The following is a 21821-nucleotide window of genomic DNA, read 5'->3' as shown; positions in this document are numbered from 1 at the left end:
GGACGGCATAGTGAGGTGACACAGTTGCCATCAGGTCCGGGAAGGCGGGAGTTTCAACAAGCCGGAACGCCAACCTCTCCTGGGCCAGCAGTTTAGCGATGTTGGCGTTCTAGGCTTGCGTGGGTGGGTGGTTAGCGGTGTATTTCTGCCGGCGCTCCAATGTCTGAGAGATGGTGGGTTGTTGTAAAGAAGCGCCTGATGGTGCCTTTGATGGTGCAGGAGAAGGAGATAAGACAGAAACAGGGGAGGATGAGGGAGAAGTCAACAAAGTGGCGGAGGCAGATGAAGTGATGTCCTGGCTCGTCCTCTGGAGTGCATCGCCAGCACTGTGAGCAGAGGCAGTGGCATGAACGGCGGGCGACGTTTGTCCTGCCGTTGCTGCCTGCCACTGATTCCATTGCTTGGATTCCAAATGACGGTGCATTGAAGTGGTGGACAGGTTGCTCTTCTCAGGGCCCCTACTCGATTTCGAGAGGCAAATTGTGTAGACGACACTATATCTGTCCTCGGCGCATTCCTTGAAAAAACTCTACACCTTCAAGAAACGTGCCCTCGATGGGGGAGTTTTTCTGGGCTGGGTACAAAAGGGAACATCTTCGGACATTCCGGGTCTGGCCTGGCTTCGGCAAAGCAGCTGACCTCTGCCTCTGGACATGTCTCTGCCTCTAGCTACCCTTTTTGGTGCTGCACCTGCCTCAACATCCACACTACTTTCCCAGCTTGACATCTGCCTTGTCCAGGTGGGGTCGGTGTCCTCGTCGTCCACCACCTCCTCTTCCAACTCCTGTCTCGCCTTCTCCTCCTGCACAATGCGCATGTCAACTGGCTGCCCTGACAGCAACTGCGTCTCATCGTCGTCGATGAGGGTGGGTTGCTGGTCATCCGCCACCAAATCGACCGGAGATGGAATGGAGGAGACTCTAGTGTTTGAGCATCTGGACACAGATACTCGTCTGTTAGGTCCGTGGAATCGCAAAATGGAGGGGCAGGTTGCGGTACAGTCAAAGGAAGGGAGAACAGCTCTGGGGAGCAGGGACAGTTGGGGTTATTGTTCTGGGAAGATTGGGAATTTTGGGTGGAAGGAGGACAAGACTGTTGGGTAAGAGGAGGTAGAGGTTGCCTGGCTGGTGGACAATGTGCTTTAAGCATTATCCGACAGCCATTGCAAGACCTGTTCCTGGTTCTCGGGCCTACTAATCTTTGTACCATTCAGCCTAGTTAATGTGGAACTTTTGTGCAAAGCGCAGAACTTAGGGCCCGCCTGATGTTAAGGGACACACGCTGGTACAAGGCTCAATTCACCCTAAGTGCCAAAAACACTGCTGGTGCAAGGCTCTACTCATGCCAAGGGCCTCAATCTCTGCTGGTAGCTCAGCTTAAGGTCCTGTAACTTTGTTTGGAAGGGCTCATGTTAAGGGCTAGAAAAGTGAATTTTGGAAGGTCTTACCACATCACACACACACACACACACACACACACACTCAAAATGACAGTTAAGGGTGAGGGCTTTTGGAATTCCCATTGCCTATTCCATTTGTGGTTGTCATGGGGAACGTGATTTAAAGGGGTGGTTGTTACTGTTTGTTGAGCTTAAATTGGGGTTTGTGTCCATCCATTTGAGGAGTAAAGAAGGTTTCCAGGTATTTTCCCACTTTGATAGAGGTTTTTTTGAATGTGTAAAGTGTGTAGTTGTTAGGCTGTGATGTCGGGGTAATAGACAGTCTTTGGTGTGTTAGATGCCCCCAGACATGCTTCCCCTGCTGTCCCAGTGTCATTCCAGAGGTGTTGGCATCATTTCCTGGGGTGTCATAGTGGACTTGGTGACCCTCCAGACACGGATTTGGGTTTCCCCCTTAACGAGTATCTGTTCCCCATAGACTATAATGGGGTTCGAAACCCGTTCGAACACACGAACATTGAGCGGCTGTTCGAATCGAATTTCGAACCTCGAACATTTTAGTGTTCACTCATCTCTAATAAGGAACAAAGTGCATAAATCATCAACACTCTGCTGACGCAACAATTGAAGAGTTTCAAACCCCTTTCTGGCATGCTCATCAGTGCAAAAACTTGTTTGAGGAATGCAATTTTTTTTTCTAGCATAACTGTTCCTAAGTTATGGTCTATAAAGGCATTGCTGAATGAGTTTGGTGTGGAAGTACTGGACAAACACATACTGATCCCTGACTTCAACCTCACTGAACACTGGACTTTACTAAAAATTATCATTTTGAGCCAGGTCCAATGGAGACTCCACAATAGATGTGAACCTAGCCTAGGAAAGGATAAGTGTCTAACAAGTCTATCATTGTAAGGGAATTGCTAGATGAGCAATTCCACAGTTCTGCTGCTGAAATCAAGAAGGAAGAAAATGACAGACAGTGAGTTCTAAACTTGACCCAGCCTCTGTCCCTGCCTACTTGCCTCAGCTATCCTAGGCAGTAGCAGGCAACTGGGCGACAGTCCCTACTCTGAATAAGTTTTAAACAGGACAAGACAAAACAACACAGAAGCAGAGTCAGCAAGCCGAGGTCAAACCAGAGAGACAAAGAAGTACCAAATTGGAATCCAAAAGAGTAGTAACAAGGGAAGCCAAAGGTCAGCAGTCAGTAAATACAATACAATAGCAAGAGAAGTGCGTAGTGAAGACTGAGTCACAGTAGCCAGCAAACAAGTGTAGACTGATAACCTGTAAATAGGAAGTTCAGAACCCATCCCAGACACAGTTAAGGCTAGGATTAACTATTAGAGGAGCAGAGGTAAACCAAGGTGAAAGAGATGGATGTGGTGGAAAATCAAGCACTAAGTGAGGGAATAGGACGGTGTTCAGACAATACAAGAAGAACCTAAAGCAAAAAATAATAACTGAACATGCCTCCTGCACCGCAGCACGTGAGCGGATGACAGAGAAGAGTTCTAAACAGGCAGAGACGTTGCAATCATGCTGTGCCAAAATTATCACACAGTTACACTGTGATAAATATGGTAAAGCTTCTATCCGTTTCTTTAGGTTTATGCTATGTTTATTACACATAATATTAATAAGTCTGCCCCATGATGATAGATATTCATATTGATTTTGTTTGTTAGCATGTCCTAGTGTACATATGCATGTAAGTAGACAGACAAGTACGATTACAGTACAGTCCATAAAATCTTGGCTCTTAGAGTACTACAGCAAAGTATTACAAACTTTATGCACTCTTTGCAGAAGTTAATAACATGTAGTCTCTACTCCCTTTATGACAATACCTTCATTCAAACATTAATTTGTAAAGTTCATTAGAATGTTTTACCTTCCGGTAAAATATTCCAAATACACAGAGGAATTTGCAGTATTTTTGTTTCTTTTTTACTAGATATTCATTGATGAATGGCGATGCCGATTCAATTTTCAGCAAGTATTGCATTTTTATTTCTATGCTTAGTATAAAATGTCAGTTTTATGGTATTTAGACATTATTTTACCTTAAACATTGTGACATTTGCTGCACAGCTGCACACCTACACTACAAAGTAAAGTGATAACTTTTTCCCTCAATTTTTAATTTTGGAAGACAGTATTTAAAAATTTCCAGTTCTAAAAAACCTACTGAAAGACGGGGCAAGAGGATACATTTTAATCCTGATAGTGACAGGGTAATTACTAATAAATGTCAAAAGACAATTACAAGCTTTCAAGACTACGCTATGATTTTCTTAGTTTTTCATCAAATACTTGTCAGCAAAGGACAATTTGTTCATGTTTGAAGGCTTATTCTCCTCTTCTAATATCAGGAAATCTTCTAAAGGGTTTCTTTGTTTGAAATGTCATAAATTTTGCTTTACAATAACCATAAGTTGGAGGTGTAAATTAGGGCTACTGAAACTCAGTGGGAACTCTATAATGTGGCGTCCCACCTACCATGGGCTAGAACCTTATGCAGTAGAGGGCTTTTTGAGCACCCTCAGACACTAAGACCCAAGTGTGATTGCTACCTTTCCACCCTCTATGGCTATAGCACTGCACTCTCAATGGATCAACCTAGAAAAAGTATTTTAAAGGAAGTTAGATCTCATGAAGACAACTAGTTTGGATCTGGCCATTGACTGCTGCAGATGTGACGTTATAACCCTCAGCTATTAGTTTAATGGGCAGAAGGTGCTTCATTTCACTTTGCAGCAGCTTATTGTGTAAGACATAAATGGGCCAAAGGCACCAGAGCGAGAGCTACTTTATTTTTTAACTCTAGTATGACCCCCTCCTCTATTACATATATTTGCCCTAATAGGTCATATTAGGGAGGTATTGTCTTCACAAGACAAGTTCATATTGTATAATTTCTTTAAATATTTTTTCCAGTTCCTTTGTTCTAGTACTTTTTTATTTATGACCTTTAATACTGATGAGCTATCCTTAGCATAGATCACCAATATCAGATCAGTGAGGTCTGACACCTGACACCCCCACTAACCAGCTGATTGAAGAGGCAGTGGTGATCAGACCAGCCCTGTGACTTTTTCATTGAATATCACACAGGGCTATATATAGTATATTGGCTAATCTTGATGTTGCATCTCCATTCCATTCACTTTAATAGGACTGAGCAGCAAGCTGGCCCTGTGATACTGTAGATAAATGTAACATCACAGCTTATCATGAGGAAGCAACACTTACCGGAATGCCACACTTCCGATCAAGGGGAGGGTTGCTGGGTGTCGATCTGATTTTAAAGACCTATCCTAAGAATAGGTCATCAGTATCAAACTTCCCTTAAAAATACTTTAAATATTCTATCTAGCAGATTTTAATACAATATTCTTTATATAACAGATACTAGAGTACATTGATAACTACTAACAGAAGCCAACAGAACTTATGGGGATTGTTCACAAAACCACAATGGCATAATTTTCATTTTTTAAAGTTCTTTCTTAATATCCCACCTTTAATACTCATTTCTCTTTGTCTGTGTAATGATATATGTAATGATTAGAGATGAGCGAGTAGTACTCGATCGAGTAGGTATTCGATCGAATACTACGGTATTCAAAATACTCATACTCGATCGAGTACCACTCGCTATTCGAATGGAAAAGTTTGATGCAGAACCAGCATTGATTGGCTGAATGCTATACAGTCGGCCAATCAATGCTGGTTCTTCTCCTACCTTTAGAAGTCTTCTCCGTGCAGCTTCCCCGCGGCGTCTTCCGGCTCTGAATTCACTCTGCCAGGCATCAGGCCTGGACAGAGCCGACTGTCCGCTTGTAGTGCGGGCATGTGCAGTCGGCTCTGCCCAGGCCCGATGCCTGGCAGAGGGAATTCAGAGCCGGAAGATGCCACGGGGACGCTGCACGGAGAAGACTTCTCGGAGGATCCAGCCCGACCCTCACTCGTGGACTTGGTAAGTATAATTTGATCGAATGTTGCCTACCCCTGAAATGAGCATTTTCCCCCCATAGACTATAACAGGGTTCGATATTCGATTCGAGTAGTCGAATATTGAGGTGCTACTCGAAACGAATATCGAATCTCGAACATTTTACTGTTCGCTCATCTCTAGTAATGATATATGGATGTTACAGATTTCAGTGTGTAATACAAAATTAGAAATAGAATCAGGCACTTGGTATTGAATAGTCATCCATACATCTATACTTATTCTTTGTATAATGGACTTGGGCATGCAGTATAATATACAGTACAGTGGCAGCTTTAAAATTCTTACATTTTTCCATAATGTTTAATTCTCTCTCTCTCTCTTTCTCTCTCTTTCTCTCTCTCTCTCTAATTCTTATGTTTTCAAACCCAGAAATGTCAGAGAGGTCTGCGGAAGGACATCTATACAATTGTACTCAGCTGCACATTTGGCTGCCTAGATGAAACCTGCCACTTGCAATTTGTCAGAGTTTAATGCATTGCTATACATTCAGAAGACTAAACAGCAATGTACATCTCCAATCCTGTATTCTTAGTTTTAATGAGGTTGAAAATCTGCTAATGTAGTATCATGCTGGTTGCATAGATGATAGGATAAAGTCTGCTTTAATTATGATCAGCTTACCAAAAAGTAAAGTAAATGTTCTGTAAGAAGACTTCAGATGACTGAAACTTTTTAATAACAAACCGGCACTTATCTCTACATTTTTATTCTACTAACAACTTTTACCACTAAAGTCAATGACATCTATAGGAATCTGTCATGCTTTCCATTTCAATCCCTTAGAAATGGATCCATTACAAACAAATCCTCAATGTAAGTCTCGTCGCTAGTGTGAACACAACATTAGCTGAATATTAACAATAATAATAATTTCTACAAAATAGCTTGTTGGAATTGAGATTTGCAGGCTAGAAAGAAGAATAAGATTGGATTCCTACAGTATATGCACAGCTTTCTAGCTCTTGCTTTGATGAACTTCATTTGTCTCCTTTAATATATTCTATTTTGTTGTGTGACTGTCCCTTTAGTACTAGTGGCAGCTCATTTGCAGCTCTTGGTGAGCTGCCATTTTGAATTACATCATGCTTACAGCGTAATTAGGTGATAGAAAGCAATGGCAGATCTGAGAATTCTAGTAATGATAACTTAAGCAAACCCCTAGCTTGCTATATTCTCTGAAATATATACATTTTTATGTGTATTCCAAAAAGTTTTACATTACAAAATCTTTGGGATGCAAAGATAGATTTTATACTTTTAATGGCTTTTATTCAAGATAAACTTTGCTGCATCTGTAGATAGATAGATAGATAGATAGATAGATAGATAGATAGATGATAGATAGATAGATAGATAGATAGATAGATAGATAGATAGATAGATAGCACCACTTATACTTCACAGGCCAGTGACGTTATGTAGTGTGTATGTGTGTAGGTTAGTCCCACTCAAGTGAATGGGACTAAGCTGCAACACAAAGCACAACCCATACGTAATGTATGTCACTATACTTCGCATTAAGAGGCAGCAGTCCTCATCTGAATGCTGCAGTCTCTTCAAGCAATTTATCATGGCCCCGGGTGGAAACCCCACATATACAGACTAGTCTAGTCTAGCTATAAGGGGTACAGAGGTAGCAATCTAGTTGGCCCTGCAGCCTGAGGGGCCCCAATGGATTCTGTACAAAATAAGACCTCAGTATTATAAATGACACAGATTTTTCATTGGAGTCCAAGAGCTTCAAGTTACTCCTCTATGTATAGCCGTAGAAAAGTTCGACTTTCTTGCGTGATCAAAATATAAAAAAAAAAAACAGAAAAAACAAAAGTCATTGAAAATTCTAGTTAAAAAATTCAAGTTCTTCACAACAGTGCAGTTAATGTGTTGAGTGCCATAGTAAGAAACATGCTGTAAATTTTGCATTTAGTGAATTATCCAGAACTTATTTGAGGCTACTCCACCTTCACCACCATAAAAGTATTTATAAATCTAATGTGCTGCACAAAATCAAATTTCTGTCATCATGAGAAAAGCATTTTTTGCTGTGAACGATGCCATTAAGCACACAACACTTACGGGTACTTCAGCACTTGTCAAATACTTGTTCAGTACTTCATCAAATATCCCTTTACATCTGTTAGACCACAATTTTACACAGTAGATAAGATAAGGATCTTGTACTGATCTTTAAAGGAGAATTTCAGGACTTTAGTATCCTTAGAATAGGCTATCAAAATCAGACTGCCAGGATCTAACTCTCAGGACCTCCAAGCGATCACTGGATGTGGGGGGCGGGGGGACTGGAACTAGTGTAAGGTGTGTAAACCTACTCTGTGTAAAATGCCTTCTAGTTTGCCTTAATGTGATGGCCTAGGATAAATATGGTAGAAAATAGGAATAATGGCCCTCTGTCATGATCTAGACATAGAAGCAGTAGTCATGTTTTCCAGAACCGCTGCACTTCTCAGGCCTAATGCAATGATGAGGTGCATGGTCTGCACCATGGATGTTGGTAGTGGTAGTTCTCACCTCTGGCACTCCCTGTATTGAAGTATCCTGCCTGATGGTCGTATTTCTAGTGTGGGACAGGATTAAAGGATTGTGGTCAGTATGGCACATCAATCTTCCATCAGTTTTACAACCACTTATGCAATCATTGCACAATTTCTAAGTAAAGGTACAGACAATCTTAAAAGGATGAGCCGGTATTAATCTCTGAAAAGAGTTGTATTCTAGGAAAACCCCTTTAGATGACATCTCTACTTTGTCTGCAGTTACAGACAGTCATCTATAGCGGAGAGTGAATCCCTTGCAAGAGAAGCAATGTCCCTAAAGTCCTTTTCTGATAATTTGCATACAAATGTAATGCAGATTTTTATGAAAATAGAGCTTCATTGCAAAAAAATAAAACAAAGACATCTTTAGAAAGTGTAGAAGCAGTCAGTACTGCCAGTAGTGTGACACCGATTTTCCAACTCCCTTTAGTAAATGTAGATAGCCACTTAAGGGGGTTGTCCCATCTCTAGGATCCTATCTATACTGGTAGCTAATGTATATTGAAGTCTTTCCCAAATATATAGTTTTAGAAATTCTGCTTTGTTTCCCTGGTATGTGAATTTATTCCTCCCATTGTTTACTCTGCATTGCTATAACCACGGACCTGGGAGATAGGACAAGTGATGTCACTCACTCAGTGTCGGCAGAACGATCCTTTCAGATAATTGCACTGATAAAGCCAAGTCTGTTATCTCTCTATGGAAACACACAGATAACATGGAGTCCATTCTGCAGTTTATCTGTCCTGCAGAGGTATTGTGTGTCCCATTCAGCAGGAGGGAGGGGGAGGGAGAGAAATACAGGAAGTGAGAAGCAGACACTGCATATAGCCTGGCTGAAAGGCTGAGATGGGAGAACCCCTTTAAAGGAACACTAACATACTATGTGATATATAGTATGTTAATTTTTGGTCCCCTTGTGCTGCACTAGGTATCATAGAACATATTGTTTTTTTCCTGGTCGATTCCCTTTTTTGATGTGGTACAGTGTAGATAGGAAGCTAGTTGCAAGTTTTGTCAAACATTGTCATATAACTCTAACATATTTTCTCTTTGTGAATTGGAGAGCCCAATAAATTAATCAGAGTCATTCCCGCTCCTATGAGTTCTCCAGAACATGTCTATTCCTTACTGGGATTGTCCAATTCATGCTGTGGATTGTTTTTATAAGCTTCTTGACTGCTGTGTAAAAAATGGCACAAACCATGAAGGGCCGCCTGGAACCATCTAAAAAATGCTCCTATAATTGTAAACAAACTCTCATTCGCTCAGCAAGATAAGATGTTAATTGCTCTTGAAAAATAATTTATCACTGGTGTTGCCCAGATCTGAGTAATCTGTTTATGTCAATGGCCATGTTTTCTGAATTCATTACCAGATCTATAAATATTTATTTACCATTAATCAAACCTACTTTCTAGAAACTCATAAGCCCCTTAAAGTTTTCATTTTAATTACAGTTTGGACTGATGAAATAGCAATAACAAATTTCCATCACATTTTGGCACTATTATTTTCACATTTTTCACCTTCATATCCAAATATTGAAATCTCAGCTGTTTACCTCAGATTTTTCATAACTGAATGATTTTCTTGTAATTCCACAGATCTACTACCATGACATACACAAAAGCAAGATAATTGTTTTTTTCTAAATAGGTGTAACTGCAGTTCTATTGACGATCACAAATAACTATCTGTTTAGGCAAATCTGGAAAGTCAGGCACCTCCCCAACGTGCTGCAGGTGGATTGGTGAATCCATAAAAAGATGATTTGCTCTTCATTGATTCATCTGGTGGTGATCACAGAGGTATGTTTCTGCTCCTATTGAAGTATTGTATATACTCGAGTATAAGCCGACCTGAATATAAACCGAGGCCCTTCATTTTACCACAAAAAACTGGGAAAACGTATTGACTCGAATATAAGCCGAGGGGGGAAATGCAGCAGCTACTGGAAAATTTCAAAAATTAAAATAGATACCAATAAAATTACATTAACTGAGACATCAAAGTCATGTTCATTACAGCTTAGTAACTCCATGTATCTCATAGTAATAGCAGTTAACCCCATCATGTCCCTCACATTAACCCCCTGTGTGCCTGTTAGGATGGGGTCCCTCAGATTTGCCTTCTGGCGCACAGCACCACCTGCGGGCCAATCCAACCCCCACTCTCGGCGGCGTGCAGTGAAGTCTCTGGAGACTAAGACTCAGTTTTCTCCGACTGAGCATGCTCAGACCTTTTGGAGCCGCTCACGGCCTAAGTGCCAGTTCTCCCCGACTGAGCATGAGCTGTGAGGTCATGGCCACCGCCCCTATTGGGCGGGGACTTCCCTTTAAAAAGAGTGAGTCGACGCCTGCCCGGCGCTCACACTTTATCTGAAATTACTAGTCCTAATGACTGTAGTCCCAGGGAGAGTCTCCAGTGTTCAGGCGGGTTGCAGTATAGGGTGCTATTAGATAGACCAGTAAATCCTGAACGGAACTGACAGCTCTACACCAAGGCCTGGAGCAATAGACATTGTTCCAGCCTGTGGAGCTGCAGCAGGTGTGGTTTCCCAGATAGCCGTGCTCGCCTTGCCTAACATCATTGGAAGCTCCTAGCTGCGTGCAGGAGCTCTCCTAGCTACTGCAGGGGCCTAGGTGTTTGCCCACTCCTAGCTGTGTGCAGGAGCACCCCTAGCTATTGCCGGGGATTATGTTTGTCGCTGACCTGGGGTGAGTGTTAACCCTGGGCAGCTGTTTTGTGTTTGTTTCCAGCCTGTTCACATTGGGAGCTGCACTGTCTTTCACTCAGTGAGATTAACTGGTGAACGTGTGTTGCTCCCAATTCACACTATGCTGTACCGCCGTACTGTTGCATACAGACATACAGCCGCCCATAGAGCCTGTGGACCTCGCTGCAGTGCCTTTGCAGCCCAAGAGGTTCTGCGGTTTTAAAAATATAATTTTTATATATATACCCAGAACCATAACAGTGCCTCACATAAGCGTTACTGATATGTGGGACATATGGAGGTAATAATTAGGTATCTTCATAATTAAGGTACTTTATTAGTACCCCCATGTGTCTCACATATTAGTAACCCTTATATGGGGCACACAGGGATTAATATGATGGACATTATGGGGTTAACGGCTATTAATGTGAAGCACATGGAGTTACTGAAACTAAATTAAAAACCCCAAATGCCTGACATTACTAGGAATAGTAACTCCGCAGGTACCTGTAGGATTTACTTTCACTTTATTCTAGCTTCCTCTCCTCGAAGCAGGGCAGCAGCAGGGGCCTCCCGGACTTTCATCTCTCTTACTAGAGAAGGGGGATTGTCCTATATCATTACTGTAGCACTAAAGGACTTCCTTGTTCATTTAATTTATGCAGGTCTTTGCCAGTCAGACGCTGAGTTGGACCCTGACTCGTGTATAAACCGAGGGCGGCTTTTTCAGCATAAAAACTGTGTTGAAAAAAGTCGGCCTATACTCGAGTATATACAGTACACTGTACAGCACTATTTTTGGTTTGGGAGTCATTATAGATCTGACAGGCTACCTTTAACCATGGAGCAATAGAGCAGATGCATTTAGTCTTGCTAGAGCACTAAAATAGGTTCCAAATAGCTATAGTGCTCATTCTTTGTAATGTTGTACTAGCAAGGGCTCTCATCTGATGGGGATAAAAAGATGAAAGCCAATAACTCCTTACTTAAATCTATAAGGACAGGGACACCATGTGATTTCTATGTAATCATTGCTGTCATTACAGCTAAACGCAGTCCCTGCTACTGTTGGTTCTTTATGTCTCAACATTCAGGGACCACTCAAGCCCAGTTCACATCTGCGTTCAGGCCATTCCATTCCCCTCTCCGCATGAAAAAGCAGAGAGAAAATTCCTACAAGCAGCGTTGTTCTTTCCACATTTTTTGTGCAGAAACTGAGTGCAAACCACACAGACCCCATTATAGTCTATGGAGTCTTGGGTTTCCTTAGGTAACCACTTTTTTATGCCGATTAGATTCCCATTTGGGGGGTCCCCAAGCCGACCTCCCAAACGGAAACCCGAAGACATGAGCCGGGCCTAATAGAGAGTGTCTAGCAGTGGTCACATTGTAAACCTGTTTAAGTAAAAAAAGAAAAAAGAATGCACACAATGTTCTTGCAGGTCTTGGATTCTTAAGCTGGTCGTACATATAACATATTTATCTGCTGCCTTTTAACAGATCCAGTGAAATTTGTTGAAATGTGCTAGCAAAAACATATTGCATTTTTTCCACAGCGTACTGGAGGGCATTTGCCCTTTTAAAATAGATGCCACCATTTTCCGACAAAATCTCAGAATGATGAGAAAACAGGTACAAGTAAATAGTAAATCTTGCACAACTCCCAAAAACCAAGAGAAAAATAGACACAAAAGGGAAAGTGGTTTCATAAATATGCCCTACGGCCCTTTGTTAAGGGGAACGGTAACACCAGTTGTCAATTTAGTCTGAAAATAGGAAGAATGAAAGAGTAACAGCGCACAGTCTTAGGGATCCGTGATTGTTATTTTATGAGGAATCAGAGAAATCATGAATACTGACAGGTTGTCTTTAAGCCTAAAATCTAAATGTAGTACGTGAAGTGCTCTCAGACAGGTTTAACTTAAAAACGTCAATGTGTAAAGAACAAACTAATTTACTTTTTGTCCTCCCAGAAATGGAGCCATATTGATAAAACCTTTATTTCATGGAAAATGCCACATTGATCTAATATCGGCAAGTAGAAGGCTGATTCCAGTGCATTGACCAGGCTCCGCAGTCTTCATTAAGTAGTGACTTTTTAAAATCCTTTTCATCCACACATAGTCAATAACCTATTAATGTGTGTGGGAAGAAATGAAAGGAGAAGTAATTGTGAAAGGAAATAAGAAAAATAAACAAGGCGCTGCGAGCTGTGATAAACACCCTTTACAATGTGATCTTGTCATACTGATCTTTCTCTCATGAATAGGTTTTACAGGCTGAGCTGTAACTGTAAATCACAATACACTTTCATAGTCTGTCAAGAAAGCCCCATGGACAAATAAGTGCTTAGGAATTCAAAGAATCCTTTTATAAAGCCAATAAATCCATGCAAATGGCTGGAAACAACTGAAATTATCTATCTATCTATCTATCTATCTATCTATCTATCTATCTATCTATCTATCTATCTATCATCTATCTTTTTGTTTCTGCTGGGTATAAGTTGCGTCTCTGCTTTCTGCATTTGGATGAATCCTTTGAGAATATGGGGAAATGATTAACCACAATCTATTACCAGTTTTCTTATTTATTGAAAACTGATACATGTTTCCAGTGTTTCTCCTCTGCTGTGTTAACAGCATTTTGTAGTACACTTTACAGCAGTTTTGCAGCTATAGGCAGCAATAAACTGGATCCAACTCCTTAAGGTTTATTGGAGAGCTTTTTAGACATGCTCTGTGCGGATAAGGGGAGTAGGTAAACCATGATATAATCTATAGTCAGTAGAAGATGCCATTATTTGCCAGTGGTGTTCTCTATAGAGGTGTTACCTTCTAATACAATGGAACAATAGGGTTTTCTTGCATCAGATTACTATGACAGTGCCTGATTTGCTGATGCTGATGATCGTGAACTCATGATCAGTACAAGAAAAACAATATAATGTATTTATAGTGTTACTAAAAATAATTCTACATATACACATATACATTAAAAAACATTCATTCAAACCCGATCTCAATCCCAATTCCGAGCCCAATGCAAGTCAATGGGATTTTTTTTATTAATCAGAGATCAGATTTTAAAAGCAATCCTATTCACTATACAGCATGGAATCTAACAATTGTTAGAATCCACGCTGTGTAGTGAATCACTAAGTAGCCAGAGGATTTTTTTTTAATCCTCTGGCTACTTAGTCCCCCCTGGTGTCCACTTACCTCCAGAGATGGCTGGTCCGCTGCTCTTCGCTTCGCTGCTGGTCCAGCTGCCATCTTCTTCTACTCGCTGCCCCCTCCCTGCCAGGTTAGGAGAGTGTGGGCGGGTTAGGAGAGTGTGGGCGGGTACTGGGAGGGGAGACGTCACGTAGCTTTAGTCTCCCATTAGAATGAATGGAAGCAGCCGGCGCACAGGGGGGGTTAAGGCTGTGTGCCGGCTGCTTCCATTCATTCCTATGGAACCGCAGCGGAGCCTTCACACTGAGTATACACTATATACTCAGTGTGAAGGCATTGTGGGAAAAGATCACCGATCTCGATCCCACATAAACAGATCATGTTCGGAATTCCGATCGCGATCGTGAAATTTTCTTGATCGGCGATCGGAATCCGATTTTTTCCGAACACGATCGCTCAACCCTATTTATGACCATTCCTAAGGATAGGTCGTCAATACTAGATTGGCAGGGATCTGTACCAATCCCCCACCTCTCTCCAAATATTATTATTATTAATAATAATAATAATAATAATAATAATTGTAATAAACATTTTATTTATATAGCGTCAACATATTCTGCAGCACTGTACAATTTCAGGGGTTCTCAGCAGATGATACAAAGAGAATGAAGCAGAAAGCATGGAGCTCTGTATAGAAGCTGAACCTTATATTACAGATCCGCTCCAATTCACTTGAGTGGTTTGGTTCTACCATGACACAGAGAAAAGTACTGTTCGCTTCCTGCTCCATTTTCTGAACAGCTGATTGGTGGGGGTGGGTCGGGTATCATATACACACAGATCTGATATGAGTGATATATATATTTAGGATTGGTCATCAATATTATTAGCCTGGAAACCTCCTTTCAGTTTGCAGTTCAGATGATATTTGCCATTAAAATGCCTTATTTTTTTAAATCCCGCCATACAATAAATGCTGGGTTATAAGGTCTATCATTTTATTAGTATATTTCAATGACACAGAGAAAATGAATCTGTTTCTCCAGAATTATTTTCTAATGTCTTATTACTGAAAACATCCTTACCAGTACTGTGGCCACACGCAGCACTACACCACGCATGTTGTTCTCCAGCTTCCTATCGGTCAGGGAACCATTCAGTCCAGTCACAGGATTCCATGAACCAAGCTGTGTTGGAATAAAAACAGCTGTCATTATCAAAGTTAATTGATTTGGCCATACAAGGAAATGACATTAATAAATTATTATACTGGGCCGCTTGTGAATGGAAACAGCCATGGGAAATTGTTCCAACAAAAATAACAAACCTTCATATACTACACTTATTATAGAAAATAACAATTCCCTTATTTTGAATTTCTGTTATGATCATCTCATGAAGCTGAAAATCGCCTGCAAAAGCTTTGTCTGTTATTCTTCTTAACTTTATTATTTTTTTTATTTAACTGGTTGTCCAAAAATATATATATATTTTTATAAAAATGCTATAAAATGTATAAACACCCCTCCCCCAATCACATTACTCACCACTCAGATTCCCTGATGGTTCCTCACTGGTCTTTATTAACAATCTAAAAACAATGACTTGAAGGGCTGTACTATCAAGGATTTTGGGAGGATCGCTGACACCCGGAACAAGATCCAGAGCTGCCGACCCATTGTGATGACAGCTAGGAGCCTATTGTAGGCTCCCAGGCTTGTCTCAGCATCTCAGCATTATTTCTATAACAGGCTGCTCTATGTAGAAAATTACTGTTAAACACATACGCATTAGGAATCTGTGTCTAAAACACCTAGTCTACAAACTTCTAAAAATATTTTTTTTTGTACAGTGAACAAAAATCTAAAGTGCCGTGCTGCCATTTTTTTGCTGTTTTGCATGTAATAAAAATTTTAATTAAAAAAAATAAATCAATGCAATAGACGTTCCACAAAATTGTATAACTAAAAAGTAAACCTGGCATACAATTAGGTCCAGAAATATTTAGACAGTGATTCATGATTTGGGCTATGTCACCACATTGGATTTGAAATGAGACAACTGAGATGCAATAGAAGTGTATACTGACAGGTTTATTGCAAGGGGTTGAAATAAAATATCCCTTGAAATTGGAATAGCAATTACAACCATTTTTGTACAAAGACTCCTCATTTCATGGGCTCAATACCAGTTGGACAAACTAACATTACCATAAAACTAACATTACCATAAAATGTTAATTTTTAATACTTTGTAGAGAATCCTTTGCAGGTAATGACCACCTAAAATCTACTACCAAACACTTTCATCCTTGTGATGCTCTACTGCAGCTCTCTTCAATTGTTGCTTGTTTGTGGGTCTTTATGGCTTAAGTTTTCTCTTAAGTAAGTGAAGTAAGGCATGCTCGATTGGTTTGAGATTTGGTTATTTACTCGGCCATTGCAAAATATTTCACTTCTTTGGCTGCATTCACACTGACGCTAGGTTCACATTAGCGTTCTTCTTTCCGTTCTGTGCTTTCCGTCTTCTGCATGCCAGAAGACGGAAAGCACAGAACGGGTCCGGCCGTGAGCGGCGGTGAGCGTTTTAGGCTCTCCGCCGCGAAACCGGATTTTTTTATCCGGACACAGAGTACTGCATGTCCGACTCTGTGTCCGGATTATAAAACCCGGTTTCGCGGCGGAGAGCATAAAACGCTCACCGCCGCTCACGGCCGGACATCTCTCTCACCCATTCAAATGAATGGGTGAGAGAGACTCCTGCAGGTTTCCGTCTCCTGCCTCTGTTTTAGGCAGGAAACGGAAACCTGGAGAACGGAGTTCACAACTCTGATGTGAACGAGCCCTGAGTAACGCTGGCGTTTTTTGTGCTTATTTTTGCACATAGCGCCGCATTAATGCCGCGTATACGCCGCGTTTGCGCCGTGCTATTTTGCGGTGGCGTTGACCGGCGTTATCGTGGCGTATATGCGGCGTTAACGCGGCGCTATGTGCAAAAATAAGCACAAAAAACGCCAGCGTTACTCAGTGTGAATGCAGCCTTAGGCTTAAAAAAAAAAAAACTCGGGTTGCTTTTGCAGTATGTTTTAGGTCATTGACCATCTGTACTGAGAAGCAATGAGAAGCTTTCTGCACTTGGTTGAATCTGAACAGAAAGTATATCCCTGTACACTTTACAATTCATCCGGCTGCTTCTGTCTTCTGTCACATCATCAATAAACACTAGTGACACCGTGCCATTGGAAGCCATGCATACCCCTGCCATTACACTGCCTCCGCTACAGTTTACAGAGGGTGTGATATGCTTTGGATGCTTCCAAAGGCAAATGCCACACCTGGAATCAACTCCAGACCTTTTACCAGCTTGATTGATGATGGATTAACAAGGGAATTGCCCATGTAGCCCACTAAATAGCTTTTGATATAATCATCCAGTTACCATTGGTCCTTAGACAAAGAGGCATCTACGTATTACAGAGCTGTAAATCCTAAACCCTTCCACCAGTTTGGAGGTGAATACCCTCAAACTAAAGCTCAGAGTCTGCACTTTAAGCCCATATTGATTATATCATTGTATCTTGAATATGTTTTGGTAAACAGTAGAGATGAGCGAACACTGTTTGAAACAGCCGTTTCGAATAGCATGCTCCCATAGAAATTAATGGAAGCGGCCGGTACGCAGACTTTGCCGGCGGCCAGCTGCTTAACCACCTACGTTCTGGCTATGTCCATTCATTTCTATGGGAGCGTGCTATTCGAAACGGCTGTTTCGAATAGTGTTTGCTCATCTCTAGTAAACAGCTAAAATGCCAAAAATGCCTTGTATCTCTGTCCAAATATTTCTGGACCTAACTGTGTACACATGATAGGTATATCATTTGGCAAAGATTTTGTTGCAAAATATACTTAAGCATTTGTTCATTATATCTCATTACATCACTACATCTTCTACTGGAGAAATTGGTAACAAAAAAAAAACATGGTTATAAATATTCTTAACATCGACTGTTAAAATATCTCCTTTATGAAGAAAAAGTCTGCTTATAAGCATTCTTAATGCTAGCATGTTAAAGGGACCGCTCCCCCCAAATCATATGATTTCTGAAATTAGCTTATTTCATACAATTAGAGTTACCACTGAAGGTGATGAGTTAATGTCATGCAGGTGCACATTTCCCTAAAAAGTATATTCAGTGTATAAACACAAGCACATTACCATCTTATATAGATATCTTCCTGTCACTCCATATGCCAGTTTAATTTTACTTTGCTATAGTTTAACTAATTTGACAATAAACAGAATATCTGATGCTGTGCTCAGTGTGCTAAAACACAAGGTACCAAAAAGGACATCAGGAACATAGAACTTATATGTGTTTGTGACCTACAGTAATTACTGTTAATATAGTATAATTCAATTTATTAGCGAACATTCATGATGGAAAAGGAAGAATGATCCCTAATAGAGATGAGCGGCCGATCCGAACAGCACGCTCGCATAGAAATGAATGGACGTAGCCGGCACGCGGGGGGTTAAGCGGCCGGCCACTGTCAAAGCGGAAGTAGCAGGTGCATCCATTCATCTCTATGGAGCGTGCTGTTCGGATCGGCTGATCCGAACAGTACTCGCTCATCTCTAATCCCTAACATTCATGATGGAAAAGCAAGAATGAGCCCTAAAGAAAGTTCTGTCTCACAACTTTTCACATGGTCAAAATCCTAGCACATGTTATCTGTACGTTTTGAAGGAACATGTAGGTCACACACAACAACAAAACAACTCCATAGACAACAGTGTAGTTTTAGCTATACCCTTATACTAGAGATGAATTGTTCTTATACCAATAGTATTACAGATAACAATTTGCATTGTGCACCAGCAATACTTGCACCCATAGTATTCATTTGTAGAACTGTCAAAGAACACAATAAACAACTAATTGTGGTCATAACTCCATATAGCTGAAAACTGCATCCCGTGGAAGGAAAAGGAAATTGATTCCCCTGAAACAGTAGTTACTAAATCATAGAATTAACTGGTGGACTTGAACTATTCACACCCATATCTTCAGCCACATGACTTACACGCAATGGTCCTCACTTTGCATAAATTGCTATATTGCTCTGTACCAACAACTACTACAGAAAAAAAAAAACAGCTCCATGACAAACAGTCTATAATTAAAGTGACTGTCCCATCCACTGACTGGTCAGTCATTATGAGACCCCTACCCCCATAAAGTGTATTTAATTTTAGGGCAGATAAAAAAAAAACAAAAAAAACAAAACAATACTACTCCATTAGTCTCTGTTATCTTATATGTCTTGCAGACCACTGGTTTATTGGCTTATTGCAACTTTGCTACCATGGGAAGAATATGCCCCTAACCCTGTCTAAGCCTCTCACCTCTATCAAGTTAGCCTTCTCTACACCGGGCTGACGAGATGCAATAACATCGAAACGGCCGTCCTTGGTTGAGAGACTATACCTGGTAATAATCCCAGCATTATTGCAAAACAAAGGCCTCTTGGAAGGTCGATGATGTTAAAGGGAGCATCCTTTATTGGGCCATATCACTGAGATTCTGTCTTCCTAATTACATCAGGGAAGACAGGCTTGCACATTCCAGTGAGTGAACTCTATTGGTTTGCAAAATTGAGGCACCTGACTTCCTAATTACATCATGGTGGTGGAGTGCTAAAGGCTTAATAAGTCTCCCCACATCTATATGGTGGTGTCTCCCCAAGGAGTGACGATATGCCCCTAACAACTTTGCTAGTGAATGATGTCCCCTGCTATAGCTGACCAATCTACTGACTATGCACTGACCTCTGTCTGCACAGGCTTAGCTTTCTGCCTTCCTAAACATTGCCAGAAGAGGAAAGTATTATTCTGAAAGTTGATACCTCCAACACTATTATAATTAATTTTAAAGACAAGATTTAACATTACATCCTATGTGACCCACCAAACATTTGTATAAAATCTGTGGCCACCTCAAAACACCTTCTTTATACTAGCTCTTTGTCTTAAGTCAGTGCTTTTACCATGAGGCATTCAGGGCTCAGTACTGATCAGTGCACATATCTCCAACTATTACTGTTATCCTAAGGGCTACATATTTAGTACCAGTAAAATTGCATAGATTTAATGATGATATATGTAAGACCATAGTTCTTGAGAAGTGTAAGTCATCTGAAGCAAATGTTTTCCTTCCACCAGTGTGATTTATTGCTCCCTTTGTAATATTAGATATTACTATATTTCAAGCTCTAACCCTCTGGTTTACGTGGGCTTTGCAATATATTACATACCCCTCAAGCAACAAAAGAAATGAATGTAGACAATAAGGGAAAAGTAACTTTTCTTTCTTACAGTCTGAAACCTGTGAGCATATTGCATTGAGTTGCGCTTCACATTACATTAATTCTGGATTTCATTTTAAGCTACACAGGAAAATCACATTACAACACAGATCTAATTAGCACTTCAAATTTTTTGAAAATCTAATTACTGTGAATATATCAATATTCTGAAATGTGATACTGTGCCAGGTTGAGAAATTCTAAAAGGAACTAAGAACAATGCCCAGCTTTAATCCTATCATTTTATATTGTCTCTAGTAATGAATTTACAAAAAAATATTCAGAAGGTCAGTTAATAAACAATACTCCCATACAATATAGTGTAAGTAGGCCATCACCTCTACTGTATTCCCCATAATGTAACAATTCTGGACAATCTTTGATTCCGTGTTGTGTTATTCCATCTGGGTGGTACCACTTGAGGGGTGTTCATATGTAGTCTCACACTGTCCAATCATTGCGGGTATCAGACTGTGTAGAAACACACAGTAACACCCAGCTGTCAATTAAAGCAATGGCACTATAGCATCAGCAATATTCCTTGGAGAGGTCTGCTGTGACAGTAGTATACCAGCCAGGGACAGAAATAGACTTGACAGGCTGGTTAGAAGGGCCAGCTCTGTATTAGGGAGCCCCCTGGACCCAGTACAGGTGGTGGGTGACAGAAGGACACTGTCTGTGGTGAACTCCATGCTGAAGAATAACTCCCATCCCATATATGAGACTGTGACAGCACTGGGCAGTACTGTCAGTGATCGACTGCTTCACCCCAAGTGTGAGAAGGAGCGTTATTGGAGGTCTTTCTTCCCAACTGAGGTCAGGCTGTATAATCAACATCAGGCTCAGCAGAGATCACTCAGCACAGAGAACTAAATGATCCTGAGTCAGTCTTTTTCTTCCTACTTGCTGTGACTCCTAGTATCTTTTCTATCTGCTATGAGCTTGTATGTGTTCTTTCTTGTAATATATTACTGTATTATCCATGCTGCTGTAACACACTGAATTTCCCCATGGTGGGACTATAAGGGCTAGTTCACACAGAGTTTTTTGGCAGCTGGTTTTGACGTGGAATCCACCTCAAAATCCGCCTGCCAAAATGGCTCACATTGACTTCAATGGAAGCTGCTCGTTTCTTTTTTCCACTAGCTAGTAGCGAAAAAAAGAAGTGAGATGCCCTATCTTGCACCTGACGCGGCCTGAGACTCCCTCCCGATTAGGCCCATTCATTCGGGCCTAATCCGGAGCAGAATGCCGCGATGGGATGCCGGTGCACTGCATTGGCATGCTCTCGTGGCTAGCTGCGCAGTATGTTCACACATGGGATCCATTTTATGCTGTGTGAACATACCCTTAAAGGAAATGGATTATCTTATATTGTTATTAGAATAATGCACCAGGATATACTATCTGTTCTATGGCATACATTTTGCACATCAAGTAGCAGATTCAACATGTTAGGTCTCCTTTAGTATGTCTGCTATCGTGACCTGTTCTCTTTATAGGTTGATCTGAGATGCAAACGCAACATCTTAACTGGTGCATAGAAGCTGCTGCATGGCTGCCTGACAGAGATCCTT

General features: G+C 40.9%; 1 protein-coding gene across 1 annotated transcript in view; it reads right to left on the bottom strand.

Annotated features, from left to right (window-relative positions):
• GRID2 (glutamate ionotropic receptor delta type subunit 2) overlaps positions 1-21821 on the bottom strand; it is a 952324-nt gene that overhangs the window by 266154 nt on the left and 664349 nt on the right. Inside the window, exon 9 of the mRNA XM_075285407.1 lies at positions 14965-15066. Within this exon, the coding sequence (XP_075141508.1) occupies positions 14965-15066 (102 nt within the window). The remainder of the gene's footprint in view (positions 1-14964; positions 15067-21821) is intronic.

This window comes from Leptodactylus fuscus, chromosome 1 (genome assembly GCF_031893055.1).
Source record: "Leptodactylus fuscus isolate aLepFus1 chromosome 1, aLepFus1.hap2, whole genome shotgun sequence".
NCBI classification, from domain to species: Eukaryota; Metazoa; Chordata; class Amphibia; order Anura; family Leptodactylidae; genus Leptodactylus; species Leptodactylus fuscus.
The sequence above is the reverse complement of the archived record's forward strand: the minus strand, read 5'-3'. Positions and strand labels throughout refer to the sequence as shown.